At 47.1% G+C, this 23802-nt stretch overlaps 1 protein-coding gene across 1 annotated transcript; it reads left to right on the plus strand.

Moving 5' to 3' along the window:
• The first annotated feature begins 855 nt into the window (after nucleotides 1-855).
• On the plus strand, nucleotides 856-23224 carry LOC141154616 (protein CutA homolog). Its single transcript, XM_073640810.1, has 6 exons — nucleotides 856-1159; nucleotides 4296-4444; nucleotides 14081-14140; nucleotides 21805-21850; nucleotides 22276-22325; nucleotides 22842-23224. Exons 1-6 carry the CDS (start codon nucleotides 1100-1102, stop codon nucleotides 22942-22944), a joined length of 468 nt encoding a protein of 155 aa, XP_073496911.1. The 5' UTR covers nucleotides 856-1099; the 3' UTR covers nucleotides 22945-23224.
• The last annotated feature ends 578 nt before the right edge of the window (nucleotides 23225-23802 follow it).

Consider the following 23802-nt stretch of genomic DNA (forward strand, 5'->3'; position numbering starts at 1 on the left):
CAGCCAAGAGGAAATATCACATGTGGTGAACATAAGCAGAGCACAGACAGGGTCGTCACTGGCTCTCCACATACTGTGCTGGGATACGTAGTACTACTGCTCCGCAGGGGGCCAAAGGCAATAAACCCATGAACAAGGGAGAGCAGGATGAACAGCCTAGAACGGCACTCACATATCCAGTATATTACTCCCTGTTATCAGCCATTACTGGGGGGAAACTGTAGAACAGGTGACTATAATCTCTTACTCCCTGTTATCAGCCATTACTGGGGGAGGCGACTGTAGGACAGGTGAGTACAATCTATTACTCCCTGTTATCAGCCATTACTGGGGAGAGGCGACTGTAGGACAGGTGAGTACAATCTATTACTCCCTGTTATCAGCCATTTCTGGGGGAATCGACTGTAGGACAGATGAGTACAATCTATTACTCCCTGTTATCAGCCATTACTGGGGAGAGGCGACTGTAGGACAGGAGAATACAATCTATTACTCCCTGTTATCAGCCATTTCTAGGGGAAGCGACTGTAGGACAGGTGATTATTAAAAAGACTCTGACAGCACAGAATCACTGTTCAAACCAAGTACAGGCGCTCAGTGCTCCATGTCACGGTTTAACGTTTAGCTACAGTACACTTTCCCACCTGCGTGTTTTCCATCTGTCTCCGCCCTTCTTTGACTCTGAAGCCAGAGCTGTCAATCAAAGAAGGGGGGACAAGCAGGTGGAAGGTACATTTAAGTTTGTGGCCACGCCATGATGCATCAAACGCCTGTACTTGGTTTGAACAGTCATTCTGTGCTGACAGAGTCCCTCTAGTTACAAAATGTAGACACCTCTAGTGTAGTACTTGGTGCATTAACCCTTGCAGCCGGTGACGTGAAGAGGAGGGTGACAGCTAGAGGCGCTGGTAATGACAGGGCGTAGGGTTGAGCACATGAAAACAGCAGGGGATTTGCTGGGTGCTGCAGAGGGAGGGATAGAGACTGACAACTAGGTCTTCAGGACAGAAGCAACAAGTGAGAAGAGCGGAGCACAGCAAGCCGAGCTCAGTACATCTATGGATATGAGGGAAGGAGGTGTGCCAGGCAGCCGGTGAACATGGGGTGTCAGTCGCCCCCCCAGAACTGGCTGCGCTCAGGCTGGATGACTGCGGTGCTGGTGAGCCTCTTTTCTTCTTGTTCTCCCGAGATGGTAACTGTCCTCAGCCTGCGGAATGTACAGGGTTAATTAGTAAATATTCTTGGCATCTGGTGTCCTGGCACAACCCCTGCCATGCATTCCACAGCGCTGGCAGTGGAGGGGTTATTATTAACAACCATCGATGTCCCCTGAAGTTACTGATTAACTGCACTTGTGATTCATTTATGGAGATCAAAAATTACTGATTGTCAGAACCCCCAAATAATAACCTGCAGATCTGAAACTAGAACTCCCCACATGACACAATGTAACACAGTGTCTAAAGTACTTACATGGGGTTCAAGGAGAACGTCCTTGGGTACAGCGTCCTCATAAAGCGTCTTCATATACAGTGCTGGCCAAAAGTATTGGCACCCCTGCAATTCTGTCAGATAATACTCAGTTTCTTCCTGAAAATGATTGCAATCACAAATTCTTTGGTATTATTATCTTCATTTAATTTGCTTGTAAGGAAAAAACACAAAAGAGAATGAAGCAAAAATCAAATCATTGATCATTTCACACAAAACTCCAAAAAAGAGCCGGACAAAAGTATTGGCACCCTCAGCCTAATACTTGGTTGCACAACCTTTAGCCAAAATAACTGTGAACAACCGCTTCCGGTAACCATCAATGAGTTTCTTACAATGCTCTGCTGGAATTGTAGACCATTCTTCTTTGGCAAACTGCTCCAGGTCCCTGATATTTGAAGGGTGCCTTCTCTAAACTGCCATTTTGAGATCTCTCCAGAGGTGTTCTATGGGATTCAGGTCTGGACTCATTGCTGGTCACCTTAGAAGTCTCCAGTGCTTTCTCTCAAACCATTTTATAGTGCTTTTGGAAGTGTGTTTTGGGTCATTGTCCTGCTGGAAGACCCATGACCTCTGAGGGAGACCCAGCTTTCTCACACTGGGCCTTACATTATGCTGCAAAATTTGTTGGTAGTCTTCAGACTTCATAATGCCATGCACACGGTCAAGCAGTCCAGTGCCAGAGGCAGCAAAGCAACCCCAAAACATCAGGGAACCTCCGCCATGTTTGACTGTAGGGACCGTGTTCTTTTCTTTGAATGCCTCTTTTTTTTTCCTGTACACTCTATGTTGATGCTTTTTCCCAAAAACCTCTACTTTTGTCTCATCTGACCAGAGAACATTCTTCCAAAACGTTTTAGGCTTTCTCAGGTAAGTTTTGGCAAACTCCAGCCTGGCTTTTTTATGTCTCGGGGTAAGAAGTGGAGTCTTCCTGGGTATCCTACCATACAGTCCCTTTTCATTCAGACGCCGGCGGATAGTACGGGTTGACACTATTGTACCCTCGGACTGCAGGGCAGCTTGAACTTGTTTGGATGTTACTTGAGGTTCTTTATCCACCATCCGCACAATCTTGCGTTGAAATCTCTCGTCAATTTTTCTTTTCCATTCACATCTAGGGAGGTTAGCCACAGTGCCATGGGCTTTAAACTTCTTGATGACACTGCGCACGGAAGACACAGGAACATTCTGGTCTTTGGAGATGGACTTGTAGCCTTGAGATTGCTCATGCTTCCTCACAATTTGGTTTCTCAAGTCCTCAGACAGCTCTTTGGTCTTCTTTCTTTTCTCCATGCTCAATGTGGTACACACAAGGACACAGGACAGAGGTTGAGTCATCTTTAATCCATGTTAACTGGCTGCAAGTGTGATTTAGTTATTGCCAACATCTGTTAGGTGCCACAGGTAAATTACAGGTGCTGTTAATTACACGAATTAGAGAAGCATCGCATGATTTTTCAAAGGGTGCCAATACTTTTGTCCACCCCCTTTTTTAGGTTTGGTGTGGAATTATATCCAATTTGGCTTTAGGACAATTCTTTTTGTGTTTTTTTCATTGAAGACAAATTAAATGAAGAGAATAATACCAAAGAATTTGTGATTGCAATCATTTTCAGGAAGAAACTGAGTATTATCTGACAGAATTGCAGGGGTGCCAATACTTTTGGCCAGCACTGTAGAGCACCCTCCTGTAGAGCATTAGTAGAATGTCATTGTGTAGAGTGTCCTCCTGTAGAGCTTCAGTAGTGTCAGTAGATCGTCCTCCTGTAGAGTATCTTCGTAGAGCGTCCTCCTGTAGGGCATCTTCATAGAGCGTCCTTGTGTAGAGCGTCCTTATAGAGTGGGATAGAGTGTGCTCGATTGTAGAGCGTCCTCATGTCGATCGTCAGTAGGGTTCTTGTGCAGAGTGTACTCATGTAGAGCATCAGTAGAGAGTCCTCCTGGAAAGCGTCCTCCTGTAGATTTCAGTAGAGTGTCCTCATGCAGAGCATCAGTAGAGCGTCCTCCTGTACAGCATCAGTTGGGAGTCGTCCTGTAGAGCATCCTTGTGCAGTGTGTCCTCCTGTAGAGAATCAATAGAGCAGTCTCTTGTACACCATCAGTAGAGTATCCTTGTGCAGAGCGTCCTCCTGTAGAGTGTCCTTCTGTAGAGCATCAGTAGAGTATCCTTGTGCAGAGAGTCCTCCTGTAGAGTGTCCTTCTGTAGAGCATCAGTAGAGCGTCGTTGTGCAGAGCAGTCTCTTGTAGAGCATTAGAAGAGTCGTCCTGTAGATCGTCCTCCTGGAGAGCGTCCTCCTATAGATTTCAGTAGCGTGTCCTCATACAGAGTGTCAGTAGAGTGTCCTCCTGTACAGTATCAGTGGGGAGACATCCTGTAGAGCATCAGTAGAGCATCCTCCTGTCAGTAGACCCCATATTTGCAATATGACACTCAGGGTCCTAGTTGCGCAGAACTCTACCAGGTAATGGATCTGAGTGCAGCAGTGACCGCAGTCTCTGGTCCGGTGACATTGGAGCTTCACTCTGATAACATGGAGTTTCCACAGCGCCTTTATCAGGAGAGAACCCATTACCCCACATCAGGTGCTCGGGATGATCAAGGCCCCCAATGACCTTGAGTTAGGGACCAGTGATGTGATCTGAGTTTCGGAATTTGTTTCAGTTACTCATTCATTTCAACATCTCTGCCCCATGTCAGTGAATTGTAACATTCTAAGTTACAATCATAGGTTAAAATATCATGAACTGAAGATCAACCGATCTGTCTGAATGACCCTGAAGATGTGATTGCGTCTGTGTTTCAGGTGATGGTCGGATCGTCTCTTCTGCACCCCGTCCTGTGGAGCGCGTACTGGCAGCTCCACGGAGCGATTACTGGATGCTACATCTCCGGATCGCACTCCATTGCCCTCATCAACTGCCCCAATGAGCAGATAGCCCGCGAGATTGCCAGGTAACACGTGATCATAGGTGACAAGATAGAGATCAGCAGTGATATCACTGAGAATGCCGCCTATCCATGACTAGTGATAAGAGGTGCCATCACCGAGAATGCCACCTATCCATCACTAGAGATCAGCGGTGACATCACTGAGAATGCCTCCTATTCATCACTAGAGATCAGCGGTGACATCACTGAGAATGCCTCCTATCCATCACTAGAGATCAGCGGTGACATCACTGAGAATGCCGCCTATCCATCACTAGAGATCAGCGGTGACATCACTGAGAATGCCGCCTATCCATCACTAGAGATCAGCGGTGACATCACAGAGAATTCCGCCTATCCATCACTAGAGATCAGCGGTGACATCACAGAGAATGCCGCCTATCCATCACTAGAGATCAGCGGTGACATCACTGAGAATGCCGCCTATCCATCACTAGAGATGAGCGGTGACATCACTGAGAATGCCGCCTATCCATCACTAGAGATCAGCAGTGACATCACTGAGAATGCCGCCTATCCATCACTAGAGATCAGCGGTGACATCACTGAGAATGCCTCCTATCCATCACTAGAGATCAGCGGTGACATCACTGAGAATGCCGCCTATCCATCACTAGAGATCAGCGGTGACATCACTGAGAATGCCGCCTATCCATCACTAGAGATCAGCGGTGACATCACTGAGAATGCCGCCTATCCATCACTAGAGATCAGCGGTGACATCACTGAGAATGCCTCCTATCCATCACTAGAGATCAGCGGTGACATCACAGAGAATGCCGCCTATCCATCACTAGAGATCAGCGGTGACAACACTGAGAATGCCGTCTATCCATCACTAGAGATCAGCGGTGACATCACTGAGAATGCCGCCTATCCATCACTAGAGATGAGCGGTGACATCACTGAGAATGCCGCCTATCCATCACTAGAGATCAGAGGTGACATCACTGAGAATGCCGCCTATCCATCACTAGAGATCAGCGGTGACATCACTGAGAATGCCTCCTATCCATCACTAGAGATCAGCGGTGACATCACTGAGAATGCCTCCTATCCATCACTAGAGATCAGAGGTGACATCACTGAGAATGCCGCCTGTCCATCACTAGAGATCAACGGTGACATCACTGAGAATGCCGCCTATCCATCACTGGAGATCAGCGGTGACATCACTGAGAATGCCGCCTGTCCATCACTAGAGATCAGCGGTGACATCACTGAGAATGCCGCCTATCCATCACTAGAGATCAGCAGTGACATCACTGAGAATGCCGCCTATCCATCACTAGACATCAGCGGTGACATCACTGAGAATGCCGCCTATCCATCACTAGAGATCAGCGGTGACATCACTGAGAATGCCTCCTATCCATCACTAGAGATCAGCAGTGACATCACTGAGAATGCCGCCTATCCATCACTAGAGATCGGCGGTGACATCACTGAGAATGCCGCCTATCCATCACTAGAGATCAGAGGTGACATCACTGAGAATGCCGCCTGTCCATCACTAGAGATCAACGGTGACATCACTGAGAATGCCGCCTATCCATCACTGGAGATCAGCGGTGACATCACTGAGAATGCCGCCTATCTATCACTAGAGATCAGCGGTGACATCACTGAGAATGCCTCCTATCCATCACTAGAGATCAGAGGTGACATCACTGAGAATGCCGCCTGTCCATCACTAGAGATCAACGGTGACATCACTGAGAATGCCGCCTATCCATCACTGGAGATCAGCGGTGACATCACTGAGAATGCCGCCTGTCCATCACTAGAGATCAGCGGTGACATCACTGAGAATGCCGCCTATCCATCACTAGAGATCAGCAGTGACATCACTGAGAATGCCGCCTATCCATCACTAGACATCAGCGGTGACATCACTGAGAATGCCGCCTATCCATCACTAGAGATCAGCGGTGACATCACTGAGAATGCCTCCTATCCATCACTAGAGATCAGCAGTGACATCACTGAGAATGCCGCCTATCCATCACTAGAGATCGGCGGTGACATCACTGAGAATGCCGCCTATCCATCACTAGAGATCGGCGGTGACATCACTGAGAATGCCGCCTATCCATCACTAGAGATCGGCGGTGACATCACTGAGAATGCCGCCTATCCATCACTAGAGATCGGCGGTGACATCACTGAGAATGCCGCCTATCCATCACTAGAGATCGGCGGTGACATCACTGAGAATGTCGCCTATCCATCACTAGAGATCAGAGGTGACATCACTGAGAATGCCGCCTATCCATCACTAGAGATCAGCGGTGACATCACTGAGAATGCCTCCTATCCATCACTAGAGATCAGAGGTGACATCACTGAGAATGCCTCCTATCCATTACTAGAGATCAGCGGTGACATCACTGAGAATGCCGCCTATCCATCACTAGAGATCAGAGGTGACATCACTGAGAATGCCGCCTATCCATCACTAGAGATCAGAGGTGACATCACTGAGAATGCCGCCTATCCATCACTAGAGATCAGCGGCGACATCACTGAGAATGCCGCCTATCCATCACTAGAGATCAGCGGCGACATCACTGAGAATGCCGCCTATCCATCACTAGAGATCAGCAGTGACATCACTGAGAATGCCGCCTATCCATCACTAGAGATCAGAGGTGACATCACTGAGAATGCCACCTATCCATCACTAGAGATCAGCGGTGACATCACTGAGAATGCCGCCTATCCATCACTAGAGATCAGAGGTGACATCACTGAGAATGCCGCCTGTCCATCACTAGAGATCAACGGTGACATCACTGAGAATGCCGCCTGTCCATCACTAGAGATCAGCGGTGACAACACTGAGAATGCCGCCTATCCATCACTAGAGATCAGCAGTGACATCACTGAGAATGCCGCCTATCCATCACTAGAGATCAGCAGTGACATCACTGAGAATGCCGCCTATCCATCACTAGAGATCAGAGGTGACATCACTGAGAATGCCACCTATCCATCACTAGAGATCAGCGGTGACATCACTGAGAATGCCGCCTATCCATCACTAGAGATCAGAGGTGACATCACTGAGAATGCCGCCTGTCCATCACTAGAGATCAACGGTGACATCACTGAGAATGCCGCCTGTCCATCACTAGAGATCAGCGGTGACATCACTGAGAATGCCGCCTGTCCATCACTAGAGATCAGCGGTGACAACACTGAGAATGCCTCCTATTCATCACTAGAGATCAGCGGTGACATCACTGAGAATGCCGCCTATCCATCACTAGAGATCAGCAGTGACATCACTGAGAATGCCGCCTATCCATCACTAGCGATCAGCGGTGACATCACTGAGAATGCCGCCTATCCATCACTAGAGATCAGCGGTGACATCACTGAGAATGCCGCCTATCCATCACTAGAGATCAGAGGTGACATCACTGAGAATGCTGCCTATCCATCACTAGAGATCAACGGTGACATCACTGAGAATGCCTCCTATCCATCACTAGAGATCAGCGGTGACATCACTGAGAATGCCGCCTATCCATCACTAGAGAACAGCAGTGACATCACTGTGAATGCCGCCTATCCATCACTAGAGATCAGCGGTGACATCACTGAGAATGCCGCCTATCCATCACTAGAGATCAGCGGTGACATCACTGAGAATGCCTCCTATCCATCACTAGAGATCAGCGGTGACATCACTGAGAATGCCTCCTATCCATCACTAGAGATCAGCGGTGACATCACTGAGAATGCCACCTATCCATCACTAGAGATCAGCGGTGACATCACTGAGAATGCCCCCTATCCATCACTAGAGATCAGCGGTGACATCACTGAGAATGCCACCTATCCATCACTAGAGATCAGCGGTGACATCACTGAGAATGCCGCCTATCCATCACTAGAGATCAGCGGTGACATCACTGAGAATGCCGCCTATCCATCACTAGAGATTAGCGGTGACATCACTGAGAATGCCGCCTATCCATCACTAGAGATCAGCAGTGACATCACTGAGAATGCCCCCTATCCATCACTAGAGATCAGCGGTGACATCACTGAGAATGCCACCTATCCATCACTAGAGATCAGCGGTGACATCACTGAGAATGCCGCCTATCCATCACTAGAGATCAGCGGTGACATCACTGAGAATGCCGCCTATCCATCACTAGAGATCAGCGGTGACATCACTGAGAATGCCGCCTGTCCATCACTAGAGATCAGCAGTGACATCACTGAGAATGCCGCCTATCCATCACTAGAGATCAGCGGTGACATCACTGAGAATGCCGCCTATCCATCACTAGAGATCAGCGGTGACATCACTGAGAATGCCGCCTGTCCATCACTAGAGATCAGCGGTGACATCACTGAGAATGCCGCCTGTCCATCACTAGAGATCAGCAGTGACATCACTGAGAATGCCGCCTATCCATCACTAGAGATCAGCGGTGACATCACTGAGAATGCCGCCTATCCATCACTAGAGATCAGAGGTGACATCACTGAGAATGCCGCCTATCCATCACTAGAGATCAGAGGTGACATCACTGAGAATGCCGCCTATCCATCACTAGAGATCAGCGGTGACATCACTGAGAATGCCGCCTATCCATCACTAGAGATCAACGGTGACATCACTGAGAATGCCGCCTATCCATCACTAGAGATCAGCGGTGACATCACTGAGAATGCCGCCTATCCATCACTAGAGATCAGCGGTGACGTCACTGAGAATGCCGCCTATCCATCACTAGAGATCAGCGGTGACATCACTGAGAATGCCTCCTATCCATCACTAGAGATCAGCGGTGACATCACTGAGAATGCTGCCTATCCATCACTGAGAATGCCTCCTATCCATCACTAGAGATCAGCGGTGACATCACTGAGAATGCTGCCTATCCATCACTAGAGATCAGCGGTGACTTCACTGAGAATGCTGCCTATCCATCACTAGAGATCAGCGGTGACATCACTGAGAATGCCGCCTATCCATCACTAGAGATCAGCGGTGACATCACTGAGAATGCCTCCTATCCATCACTAGAGATCAGCGGTGACATCACTGAGAATGCCACCTATCCATCACTAGAGATCAGCGGTGACATCACTGAGAATGCTGCCTATCCATCACTAGAGATCAGCGGTGACATCACTGAGAATGCCGCCTATCCATCACTAGAGATCAGCGGTGACATCACTGAGAATGCCGCCTATCCATCACTAGAGATCAGCGGTGACATCACTGAGAATGCCACCTATCCATCACTAGAGATTAGCGGTGACATCACTGAGAATGCCGCCTATCCATCACTAGAGATCAACGGTGACATCACTGAGAATGCCCCCTATCCATCACTAGAGATCAGCGGTGACATCACTGAGAATGCCGCCTATCCATCACTAGAGATCAGAGGTGACATCACTGAGAATGCCACCTATCCATCACTAGAGATCAGCGGTGACATCACTGAGAATGCCGCCTATCCATCACTAGAGATCAGAGGTGACATCACTGAGAATGCCGCCTGTCCATCACTAGAGATCAACGGTGACATCACTGAGAATGCCGCCTGTCCATCACTAGAGATCAGCGGTGACAACACTGAGAATGCCGCCTATCCATCACTAGAGATCAGCAGTGACATCACTGAGAATGCCGCCTATCCATCACTAGAGATCAGCAGTGACATCACTGAGAATGCCGCCTATCCATCACTAGAGATCAGAGGTGACATCACTGAGAATGCCACCTATCCATCACTAGAGATCAGCGGTGACATCACTGAGAATGCCGCCTATCCATCACTAGAGATCAGAGGTGACATCACTGAGAATGCCGCCTGTCCATCACTAGAGATCAACGGTGACATCACTGAGAATGCCGCCTGTCCATCACTAGAGATCAGCGGTGACATCACTGAGAATGCCGCCTGTCCATCACTAGAGATCAGCGGTGACAACACTGAGAATGCCTCCTATTCATCACTAGAGATCAGCGGTGACATCACTGAGAATGCCGCCTATCCATCACTAGAGATCAGCAGTGACATCACTGAGAATGCCGCCTATCCATCACTAGCGATCAGCGGTGACATCACTGAGAATGCCGCCTATCCATCACTAGAGATCAGCGGTGACATCACTGAGAATGCCGCCTATCCATCACTAGAGATCAGAGGTGACATCACTGAGAATGCTGCCTATCCATCACTAGAGATCAACGGTGACATCACTGAGAATGCCTCCTATCCATCACTAGAGATCAGCGGTGACATCACTGAGAATGCCGCCTATCCATCACTAGAGAACAGCAGTGACATCACTGTGAATGCCGCCTATCCATCACTAGAGATCAGCGGTGACATCACTGAGAATGCCGCCTATCCATCACTAGAGATCAGCGGTGACATCACTGAGAATGCCTCCTATCCATCACTAGAGATCAGCGGTGACATCACTGAGAATGCCTCCTATCCATCACTAGAGATCAGCGGTGACATCACTGAGAATGCCACCTATCCATCACTAGAGATCAGCGGTGACATCACTGAGAATGCCCCCTATCCATCACTAGAGATCAGCGGTGACATCACTGAGAATGCCACCTATCCATCACTAGAGATCAGCGGTGACATCACTGAGAATGCCGCCTATCCATCACTAGAGATCAGCGGTGACATCACTGAGAATGCCGCCTATCCATCACTAGAGATTAGCGGTGACATCACTGAGAATGCCGCCTATCCATCACTAGAGATCAGCAGTGACATCACTGAGAATGCCCCCTATCCATCACTAGAGATCAGCGGTGACATCACTGAGAATGCCACCTATCCATCACTAGAGATCAGCGGTGACATCACTGAGAATGCCGCCTATCCATCACTAGAGATCAGCGGTGACATCACTGAGAATGCCGCCTATCCATCACTAGAGATCAGCGGTGACATCACTGAGAATGCCGCCTGTCCATCACTAGAGATCAGCAGTGACATCACTGAGAATGCCGCCTATCCATCACTAGAGATCAGCGGTGACATCACTGAGAATGCCGCCTATCCATCACTAGAGATCAGCGGTGACATCACTGAGAATGCCGCCTGTCCATCACTAGAGATCAGCGGTGACATCACTGAGAATGCCGCCTGTCCATCACTAGAGATCAGCAGTGACATCACTGAGAATGCCGCCTATCCATCACTAGAGATCAGCGGTGACATCACTGAGAATGCCGCCTATCCATCACTAGAGATCAGAGGTGACATCACTGAGAATGCCGCCTATCCATCACTAGAGATCAGAGGTGACATCACTGAGAATGCCGCCTATCCATCACTAGAGATCAGCGGTGACATCACTGAGAATGCCGCCTATCCATCACTAGAGATCAACGGTGACATCACTGAGAATGCCGCCTATCCATCACTAGAGATCAGCGGTGACATCACTGAGAATGCCGCCTATCCATCACTAGAGATCAGCGGTGACGTCACTGAGAATGCCGCCTATCCATCACTAGAGATCAGCGGTGACATCACTGAGAATGCCTCCTATCCATCACTAGAGATCAGCGGTGACATCACTGAGAATGCTGCCTATCCATCACTGAGAATGCCTCCTATCCATCACTAGAGATCAGCGGTGACATCACTGAGAATGCTGCCTATCCATCACTAGAGATCAGCGGTGACTTCACTGAGAATGCTGCCTATCCATCACTAGAGATCAGCGGTGACATCACTGAGAATGCCGCCTATCCATCACTAGAGATCAGCGGTGACATCACTGAGAATGCCTCCTATCCATCACTAGAGATCAGCGGTGACATCACTGAGAATGCCACCTATCCATCACTAGAGATCAGCGGTGACATCACTGAGAATGCTGCCTATCCATCACTAGAGATCAGCGGTGACATCACTGAGAATGCCGCCTATCCATCACTAGAGATCAGCGGTGACATCACTGAGAATGCCGCCTATCCATCACTAGAGATCAGCGGTGACATCACTGAGAATGCCACCTATCCATCACTAGAGATTAGCGGTGACATCACTGAGAATGCCGCCTATCCATCACTAGAGATCAACGGTGACATCACTGAGAATGCCCCCTATCCATCACTAGAGATCAGCGGTGACATCACTGAGAATGCCACCTATCCATCACTAGAGATCAGCGGTGACATCACTGAGAATGTCGCCTATCCATCACTAGAGATCAACGGTGACATCACTGAGAATGCCCCCTATCCATCACTAGAGATCAGCGGTGACATCACTGAGAATGCCACCTATCCATCACTAGAGATCAGCGGTGACATCACTGAGAATGCCACCTATCCATCACTAGAGATCAGCGGTGACATCACTGAGAATGCCGCCTATCCATCACTAGAGATCAGCGGTGACATCACTGAGAATGCCGCCTATCCATCACTAGAGATCAGCGGTGACATCACTGAGAATGCCACCTATCCATCACTAGAGATTAGCGGTGACATCACTGAGAATGCCGCCTATCCATCACTAGAGATCAGCGGTGACATCACTGAGAATGCCACCTATCCATCACTAGAGATCAGCGGTGACATCACTGAGAATGCCGCCTATCCATCACTAGAGATCAGCAGTGACATCACTGAGAATGCCCCCTATCCATCACTAGAGGTCAGCGGTGACATCACTGAGAATGCCGCCTATCCATCACTAGAGATCAGCGGTGACATCACTGAGAATGCCGCCTATCCATCACTAGAGATCAGCGGTGACATCACTGAGAATGCCGCCTATCCATCACTAGAGATCAGCGGTGACATCACTGAGAATGCCGCCTGTCCATCACTAGAGATCAGCAGTGACATCACTGAGAATGCCGCCTATCCATCACTAGAGATCAGCGGTGACATCACTGAGAATGCCGCCTATCCATCACTAGAGATCAGCGGTGACATCACTGAGAATGCCGCCTGTCCATCACTAGAGATCAGCGGTGACATCACTGAGAATGCCGCCTATCCATCACTAGAGATCAGAGGTGACATCACTGAGAATGCTGCCTATCCATCACTAGAGATCAGCGGTGACATCACTGAGTATGCCGCCTATCCATCACTAGAGATCAGCGGTGACATCACTGAGAATGCTGCCTATCCATCACTAGAGATCAGCGGTGACATCACTGAGAATGCCACCTATCCATCACTAGAGATCAGCGGTGACATCACTGAGTATGCCGCCTATCCATCACTAGAGATCAGCGGTGACATCACTGAGAATGCCGCCTATCCATCACTAGAGATCAGCGGTGACATCACTGAGAATGCCTCCTATCCATCACTAGAGATCAGCGGTGACATCACTGAGAATGCTGCCTATCCATCACTAGAGATCAGAGGTGACATCACTGAGAATGCCACCTATCCATCACTAGAGATCAGCGGTGACATCACTGAGAATGCCGCCTATCCATCACTAGTGATAAGAAGTGCCATCACCGAGAATGCATCTGTCATTACTCATTTATAGTGTAGTGAGACCTCTCGTGTTTCAGGACAGTTACTTTTGGAGGATAGGGTGTGTGGATCAGATCCCTGCTTTAACTCCTTCATGTTTGCTGTTTTTGTTTCCCTAGGGGCATATTGGAGAAAAAGCTGGCTGCTACTGTGAACATTATGCCAAAAAGCTCATCACTGTGAGTACAGCAAGAACAGCCATGAATTATTCACACTGACTCTTCAGTCAGAGAGAGAGAGGGGGCTCCTAATATACATCCCCCAGGATAATCATGTTTCCCGAGTAAGGGGTGGGGCTGACAACCTTTAACACATGATATAGAGGCTGGTTGTCAGCAGTAATACAGTGCATATAAAGTCTACACGCCCTTGTTAAAATCCCAGGTGTTTGTCATGTAGAAGAATCATTTCAGAATCCCCCCACCACACACACACACACACACTTTTAATGTCGCTCATAATCTGTACAAATTCACTGAGAAAAACTGAAATTTTTTCAGGTGGAAAATTTAAATTTGTACACCCATGGGCCACGTTTACACATTAAGCATTTGGTCAGTATTTTACATTAGTATTTGTAAGCCAAAACCAGGAGTGGAAAGTTAGAATAGAAACACGTCACCATTTCTGCATTTTTCACTCACTACTGATTTTGGCTTATAAATACTGACCAAATACTGAACATGTGAACGTGGCCTCACACTGATACTTTGCTGCAGTCCCCTGTGACTTTCTGGCAGCATTCAGTTTTTTGGGGTTGGAGTCTATCAGCATGGCACATCTAGAATTGGTGATCTTTGCCTGCCCCTCCTTGCAGTAGCTCTACATTTGTCAGATTGCCCTCTTCAGGTCACCACAGATTGTCACTTGGTTCAGGTCTGGGCTCTGCCATTCCAGAACTTTCATTTTCTTCTGTTGAAGCTGTTCTTTTGGTGATTTGGAGATTGCTTAGAGTCATTGTTTGTCACGGGTGTGTCAGATGTAACAGACAGTCGCTCTGCATCTGGCTGCAGAAGGTCACTGCGTTTGGCATTGCAGACGCCTTCTTAATCTGACTTTTGGACCCAGCGACAACCTCCCTCCTGCTCTGATTGACACACACTGTGGTCTGGGTGTTTATAAACTCTCAGTCTGCTTCAGGGAGTCACCAGTGATATTCTCATTTTTCCCCTGTGAAGGCTTGGAGCTATAACAGTCGGCTAGTATCCTGTCTGGTACCCTTGGAGGACGTTTAGTGTTATCTCTCTGGTGTCTGCTCAAGCTAAGTTTTCCCCCTTTGTTTGTCTCCCTTGTTGTCTTTAGTGGAGACTGACCAGTGCTCCTCCCTCCTTTTCCAGGGCCTAGCTCTAGGTATATACAGGGATTAGGTTTTCAGCTTGGCGATTGGTGTGGAACCAATATAGGGATGGTAGGGTAGGCGGGGTATGATAAGATCTGCCTAGGTGTCTCCACTCCCACTTTCCCCTCATCCCTTCATGTTGCACTTAGTATTTCCCATACTGTGCGTGATATTATCACTGGTCGTGCATAAGTAAAAAAAAAAACTAAAAAAAAACAAACTTTTTTTTGTGTGTGTTTTTTTTTTCCTGGTGTGGTTGTTTTTTCTTAGTTCATGGATCCCATTGCTGAGCTGCCAGAGTAGGTGCACAGGCTGTCTCTGGAGGTGACTGACCTCCGCAATGAGGTTCAGCAACAGCGGCTGCAGGTCCCTAATATTGGTGTCTCCGCAGGTAGGCCGGTCCAGCTTGAACCCAAGCATGCTCTCCCAGATAGGTTTTCAGGAGGTAGGGACAAGTTTTTTTTGTGTTCAAGGAAGCTTGCAATCTGTATTTTGAACTTACTCCTCCAGAGACCAGGCAAAGCGAGTGGGGATTGTGATCTCACTGCTGCAAGGATCCTCAATCCTGGACTTTCTCTTTGCCACAGGGTTCAGTTTGTCTCCAGTCTGTGGAGGGGTTTTTCAGAGCGCTAACCCTCATTTATGATGACCCTAACCGAATCTCCTTGGCTGAGTCCAGGCTGCGTTGCATTAATCGAGGAAATCAGTAAGTGGAGACGTACAGCTCCGAATTCCGCAGATGGGCAACTGATACAAAATGGAATGACCCAGCTCTTAGAAGCCAATTTTGTCAGGGCTTACTGAAAAGTTGAAAGATGCTTTGGCAGTGTATGAAACTCCAGAGTCCTTGGAGGCTGCCATGTCTTTGGCTATACGTGTTCATAGACGCCTTCAGGATATGTGGGTGAGACCACCTTCTCCGGAGACTTCGGTGTAATGCTCTTTTGCCGGCGGGCGGTCTGTCAGTGAACCAGTACGGGGGGAGGTGGAAGAGCCCATGCAGTTAGGGGGTGCCTCTGCATCATACATTTACCCGGAGATCCGCAAAAAGAAGGGCGAGTGGTTTTTTTGTGGAAAAAAGGGACATTTTATTGGGGCCTGTCCTTTGATTCCTAAGCAAAAGGAAACTCGATTAACCCTTGGTAGTCTGGAGTTGGATATGCAAGGGGTGCATTTATTGTCAACCTGCAGTTCCCGGTTTGTCATGACAGCAGAGGTGGTGCTAGAGAGCAAAACCGAGAAAATTCTGTGTTTGTTGACAGTGGAGCTGGAGTCGGCATGGTTGATGCTGAGTTTGTGAGAACTCATGGTCTTGCTTGCTGTACTTAGCTAAGCTCATTCCCATCTTTGCCATCAACTCAGCGCCACTTGCACAGAGAGCTCTGACTCAGCTTGTACATGGTGTAAAATGGAGGGTGGGGTTGGTCCATTGTGAGATAATTCCTTGCCATGTCCTTGACGGTCTTCCCACCCCAATTGTGTTGGGTCTACCCTGGTTGGTGAAACATAATCCGTTGGTGGATTGGCAATCCAGGTAGATCATTGAGTGGGGAGATTACTGACATGATAAAGAAGAGGTCTGATTTTTCCAAACGGTCGGAAGCCGCTCTGCAGGCTTTTACCTCCCTAAAGAGCTGTTTTGACACGGCACCTATACTCAGTCAACCCGATGTTTTCCAATCCTTTATTGTGGAAGATGATGCGTCGGAGGTGGTGGTTGGGGATGTGTTGTCTCAGGGTCCGTCCCCTGGTAAATGGCGTCCATGCGCCTTCTTTTCTAAAAAATTATCTTCGGCTGAGAGAAATTATGACGTGGGTAATAGGGAGCTTTTGGCGATTAAATTTGCGTTCGAAGAATGGCGACATTGGTTGGAGGGGGCTGTCCATCCTATTACTGTTATCACTGACAATAAGAACCTGTCATATCTTCAATCATCTAAACATCTCAACCCTAGGCAAGCTATATGGTCCCTGTATTTTACTAGGTTCAATTTTGTTGTCACTTTCCATCCAGGGGTCAAAAATGTCAAGGCTGATGCTTTGTCCCGGAGCTTGCTTGGTGGTGGTGACCATGAGAACCCTGCCCCGATTTTGCAGAAGGGGGTAGTCATTTCAGCATTGTACCCTGAACTGGAGGGTGAGGTGTTGGAGGCCCAGGGTTACGCCCCTGCCTCCTGCCCCTCAGGAACGTTATTTTTGTACCATCTAAACTGTGCCGCAAAGTAATTAAGGATCATAACTCTGTGCTTGCTGGTCATCCAGGTGGTAAAGCAACTGGAGACCTCCTTTCTCATCATTTTTGGTGGCCGGGGTTGCATCAGGATGTGGTTGAACACGTATCTGCTTGTAGTATTTGCGCGCGTTCTAAAGTTAATAATAATCTTTTTATTAATATAGCGCCAACATATTCCGAAGCGCATTACAATTCAGACAATTTACAGACATTATGGGCACGGTGGGGCTTACAATCTACATTCCCTATCAGTATGTCTTTGGAGTGTGGGAGGAAACTGGAGAACCCGGAGGAAACCCATGCAAACACAGGGAGAACATACAAACTCCTTGCAAATTCCTCCTGTTGTCCTTGGTGGGATTTGAACCCAGGACCCCAGCGCTGCAAGGCTGCAGTGCTAACCACTGTTATTCGTTAATCAGAATTTGGAGACTTACCTCAGGTGTTTTGTCTCCGAAAATCAGGAGGATTGGGCATCCTACTTACCGCTGGCAGAATTTGCTATTAATAATCATTGTCAAGAATCTACCAGCAGGTCACCGTTCTTTGGTGCATACGGTTACCATTCACAGTTTGGTACTTTTAGTGGGGGAGGGGCTTCGGGAGTTCATGAGGAAGAACGTTTTGCTTTGTTGCCCTCCTCTGTGTGGCGGGGGGGGGGGTTCTGAGTAATTTGAAGATCGTGGGAGACCGGTACAAACATATGGCTGACAGGAAAAGCTTGCCAGGTCCGGACCTGAATGTGAAGGACTTTGTGTGGTTGTCTACCAGGAATATCAAGTTGAAGGTTCCTTCTTGGAGGCTGGGACCTAGATTTATTGGTCCCTATAAAATAACAGCCATCATAAGCTCAGCAGTGTTTTGTATTGAGCTTCCTCAGGCCCTTAAGATCCACAATGTCTTTCACAGGTCTCTGCTCAAGAAATATGTCGAACCTCTTGAGTCCTCACCCCTACCGCTGCCCCCAATAACGGTTGATGGTAATCTGGAGTTTCAGGTATCGAGGGTTTTAGATTCTCATCTCCAACGTCGTTCCCTACAATATTTGGTGCACTGGAAGGGCTATGGTCCAGGGGAAAGGATGTGGGTTTCAGCATCAGAGGTGAATGCTCCCAGGCTGATTCCTTCATTCTACACCTCTTATCCTGAGAAACCTGGTCCTGAGTGTCCAGAGGCCACTAGTAGAAGGAGGGATACTGTCACAGGTGTTTCAGATGTAACAGATAGTCACTCTGCATTTGGTTGCAGAAGGTCACTGCGTTTGGCATTGCAGAGACCTTCTTAATCCTTCTGACTTTTGGACCCAGCAGCAACCTCTCTCCTGCTCTGATTGATATACACCCTGGTCTGGTTGTTTATAAACCCTCAGTCTGCTTCAGGGAGTCGCCAGTGATATTCTCTTTTTTCCCTTGTGGAAGGCTTGAAGCTATAGCAGTCGGCTAGCTTCCTGTCTGGTGCCCTTGGAGGACGTTTAGTGTTATGTATCTGGTGTCTGCTCAAGTTAAGTTTTCCCGCTTTGTTTGTCTCCCTTGTTGTCTTTAGTTTTTAGTGGGGACTGACCAATGCTCACCCCCCCCTCCCTATCTAGGGCCTAGCTCTAGGGATATACAGGGCTTAGGTTTCCTGCTCGGCGATTGGTGTGGAACCAATATAGGGACGGTAGGGTAGTCAGGGTGTTATTAGATCTGCCTAGGGGTCTCCACTCCCTCTTTCTCTAGTGTCTGGGCTTCCTTCCCCTCATCCCTTCATGTTGCACTTAGTCTTTCCCACAATGTGTGTGACATTTTTGTGTTGAAAGGTGAAATTCCTCCGCTCCCAGCAGTTTATCCCTCTAAATGCTGCGATCGATATCGAGGGGACTCCCTCTGCCCTCCGATCGGCGCCCTGGCTACATTGCTGCTACTTCCCTTCTAAGTTTTTCACTGTGCCTCAAAAGTAATTCCCGATTACATGGTATTGGTGTTCTCAGAAGAAATTGTATAACAAACTGAGAGGTCCATTTTTTCTTACTAGCCCTTATAAAAATTACAAATTTGAGGGTAACACAACACATTTGCTGTAAAAATGTAATTATTCTTTCTTCATCGCCGAATGGTATAAATTTCTGTGAGGCACAAGTCGTGTCAAGATACTCACTGCACCCCTAGATGAATTCATTGAGAGGTGTAGTTTGTAAAATGAGATCACTTATGGGGGGGTCTGCTGTTCTGGTACCTCAGGGGCTCTGCCAATGTGACATGGCACCCGCAAACCTTTCCTACAAAATCTGAACTCGAATATGGCGCTTCTTCCCTTCTGAGCTTTGCACTATGTCTCAAAAGTAGTTCTCCCCCACATATGGGGTATTGGCTTACTCAGGAGAAATCGCACAACAAATTGTATGGTGCAAGTTCTCCTGTTACCCTTGTGAAAATAAAAAAAAAATGGGGCTAAAATACATTTTGTGGGAAAAATTTGATTTTTTTTTTTTTTCACAGATCAACATTATAAACTTATGTGATGCACCTGGGGATTCAATGTGCTCACCACACATCTAGATACATTCCTTGGGGGTCTAGTTTCCAAAATGGGGTCACTTGTGGGGGGTTTCCACTGTTTAGGCACATCAGGGGCTCTCCAAATGCAACATGGAGTACGCTCTTGATTCCAGACAATTTTGCGTTCAAAAAGTCAAACGGTGTTCCTTCCCTTCCAGTGCTCCCAAACAGTAGTTATCCCCCACATATGGGTTATCGGCGTGCTCAGGAGAAATTGCACAACAAATTTTGTGGTCCATTTTCTCTTGTTACTCTTGTGAAAATAACAAAATGGGGTCTAAAGTAAAATTTTTGTGAAAAAAAAGTTAAATATTCATTTTTTCCTTCCACATTCCATTAATTCCTGTGAAGCACCTGAAGGGTTAATAAACTTTTTGAATGTGGTTTTGAGCAACTTGAGGGGTGCAGTTTTTAGAATGATGCCAATTTTGGGAATTTTCTGACATATAAGTCCCTCAAAGTCACTTCAAATGTGATGTGGTCCCTAAAAAAATGGTTTTGTAAATTTTGTTGGAAAAAATTAGAAATTGCTGATCAATTTTTAACCCTTCTAACTTCCTAAAAAAAAAATGTTTCAAAAATTGTGCTGATTTTTAGTAGACATGTGGGAAATGTTATTAACTATTTTGTGTGACATAATTCTCTGCTTTAAAAGCCTAAAAATTAAAAGTATGAAAATTGCAAAATTTTCAACAAAGTACAATATGTCACGAAAGAACGCTGAAGCGTTCCAAGGTTATTACCATATAAAGTGACACTAGTCGGAATTGTAAAATTTGGCCTGGTCATGAAAGTGGAAACAGGCTTGGGGGTGAAGGGATTAATGTTGCTGTTGGCCTCTTGGCAGCCTTCAGGACCAATTCTCTTCTCACCAATTTTTGATGGGCGTCCAGTTCTCGGTATTGTCACTCTAGTACTGAATTTAAGCCACTTCTCAATGACATCTTGACAGTGTCCAAGGTAGATCTAATGCCTGGGAAATGTTTTTGCACCTTCATCTGACTGACTACTATCCACAATGAGATCCTTTGCTGTTTAGTCAGCTGTTTACAGACTAGAAAATGTCAGGAAAATCCTCCTAGAACAGCTACGCTTTTCTCTGGGGTTAATCAGAATCGCTGTAAATGACAGCGGCCGTGCATTGACTACTATGTAGCATGAGGGGAAATGTAATAGGCTGATTCTGAGCACAACCATATTCCCAATTATAAGAGGGTGCTCACACTTCTGCAACTACATTATTGTAGATTTCTTCCTTTTTTCTCCTTAAAATTATGTCAGTTTGTTCCTCAATGGACTTGTACAGATTATGAGCAACATTAAAGGGGGATGGTGGGGTGGAGAGGTGGGGGGGGGGGGGGCTGAAATGATTATTCTTGGTATGATCTTTTTACATGGCAAAAACCTTGCATTTTTACAAAGTGTTTGTAGACTTTTTATATGCACTGTATATGAGGAGTTGGTGCTGTAGTATAAGGGGTGTGATCTCATATGATCACATCATATCAGTGATGTCATCACCGGGGGCGGGGCTGACAACCTCTCACACATGGCATAGAGGCTGGTTGTCAGCAGAACACATCAGTAGTAATGCTGAGTGGTGCTACAGCGTTATGCTCCTGTGACCCTGGGAGGACTACAACTTCCGCCCTTCTATAGGTATGGTCACGCCGCGGCGATAGTTACTGGACGCCATTTCTTTGGGGTTGTCATTAATGTTCTCTTGCTCCTCAGATACATCTGGAAGGGGGAGATTGAGGAGTCCAGTGAGGTGCTGCTGGTAAGTCGGTCATAGACGGTCGTCCCTATACGATACACGTTGCGGCAGGTCTCCTCCACACCCAACCCCCTCCAGTGCTTTAATAACATGAACGTAATCTACATTCTGTGAATGTAATCCTGCGGGATAACGAGGCTCAGGAATGTAATAGTCACTGACCAACAGGACGCCTCATTTAAAGGAGAAGCTGTGCTTTTTCCAGCCCCTCCTAATCTATGAGGGCCGATTACTGCTCGGTTATATACATTTATATCATGTCCCTCTCTTGGTGTATAATTATATATGATGAGATGGGGGTCACATACTATATCAGTAAAGACAGTCGCTCTGTGGGCTCAACTTCCTATTTAAGAAGCTGCGACATGCCGTCTTATTATAAGCTGATTATAGTTTGTTCCTGTAAAGATTTTGTATTTTTATTTCAGGTTGTTAAGACCCGGACAGCGCGGTTACACGAGTTATCCGGATACGTGCGGTACGTTCCTTATACCATTATCTAGCCATATCTATAGGGTTCACCTACTTATCTAAAACTGACACTCCACCTTCAGCTAACAGATGTGACATCCTGAAATCGGGAAAACACAACAACGCTCTGTAACACTTCACTTCCAAAAATGAAGTCAACTTGTAACTGTAAACTATCAGCATGTAGGCTATCTGCACATGAGAAAGCTCATAATCTCAGGAGGACCACTCATCCAGGAAGTTTGAGTAGTTTGTAGTACACAGCTTCCATGCCGTTGTGAATGTCACAAGTGGAGAGCACCAGCAGTCAGGCTCCATCACCAGCAGCAGATTTTATGTTTTTGGCCAAAATGTATACACTTTTCTATGTCTGTTTGATAATCCTGCACAGTCTGGTCCTGTTGGTGCTTAAAATTTTACTATGTACAGGCAGAATAAAAGATTGGTTATCAGCAGCTTGTTGATGGCTTCCAGATGACAATAGAATGATTTGTCTACGATAATAATGTCTTCCCATCTCCAGGTTCATTCATCCCTTTGCAGCTCCAGACTTTATGACCATGTCCATCGATCAGGAGGACCTGGACTTTTCGAGGTACATAGAGGAGGTGATGGTGAAGAAGTAACCCTGCACGTCTGGCAGTGAAGCGTGGTCGCAGGTGATGGCTGAGATCATGTGATGTAGGTCCTGAAACCACTGACCACCTTCCTATACTTGGACTGACTGATTAAAGGAGCCCGAGAACAGGGGCCCCACACGCCACAGAGGGGGACCCGTGTCATGTGACTGCATTCATTATCTGTTCAGCCATCAGAGAGTGACCGCCGACTCTCCTAGGGATTGATTCACATGGTGTTGTGACCTGCTATACCCTAGTGTAGGAATAAAGTCACCCCAAAACTTCACTCCTAATAAGTGATAATGTTCAGCCGCATCATGTGCACTCCTATAGCTGCTCCATGTGCTCTCTGTTATCAGCCATTTCAGGTTTGGGTGGGGTATACTAGGAGACAGGTAAGTGCAGCCTGAGGCTGTGTAAAGAAGAGTTTTTTGGGGCCAGACAAGTGGAAACTGCGTCAGCTCCGCCCATTCTTTGAGAAGTTTCCAGAGTAGTACTTCATCTTCTGAAGCGTTTTGGATATGTTCACACGGTGTCTTTTTCTCACATTTTTCAGGAGATCCACTCATAAAGATGTTGAAAAAAGTGCCAACAAAAACGCTAGAAATAATAATCCCATTCATTTGTTTTTAAGAACAAAGTTCCGGTCACGGTCAGGCTTTTAAAGACGCCAAATGAAATGACGTCTGTTCATCTGGCGTTTCCGCTGGGAAGACGTTCAAAACTTCACAACAGAAGTCAATGGTTAAAGAAACCCTGGGTGTTTTTTGGAGGACTTTGTAGACGTTTTCTTAATTTCTTGTGGATCTCAAAAAATGGCAGGGAAACACAGAGACTCTCAAAAAATGCTGACAAAAAATGGTG

This window comes from Phyllobates terribilis, unplaced genomic scaffold (genome assembly GCF_046119375.1).
Source record: "Phyllobates terribilis strain yellow unplaced genomic scaffold, ASM4611937v1 Scaffold_7__3_contigs__length_470593459, whole genome shotgun sequence".
NCBI lineage: Eukaryota > Metazoa > Chordata > Amphibia > Anura > Dendrobatidae > Phyllobates > Phyllobates terribilis.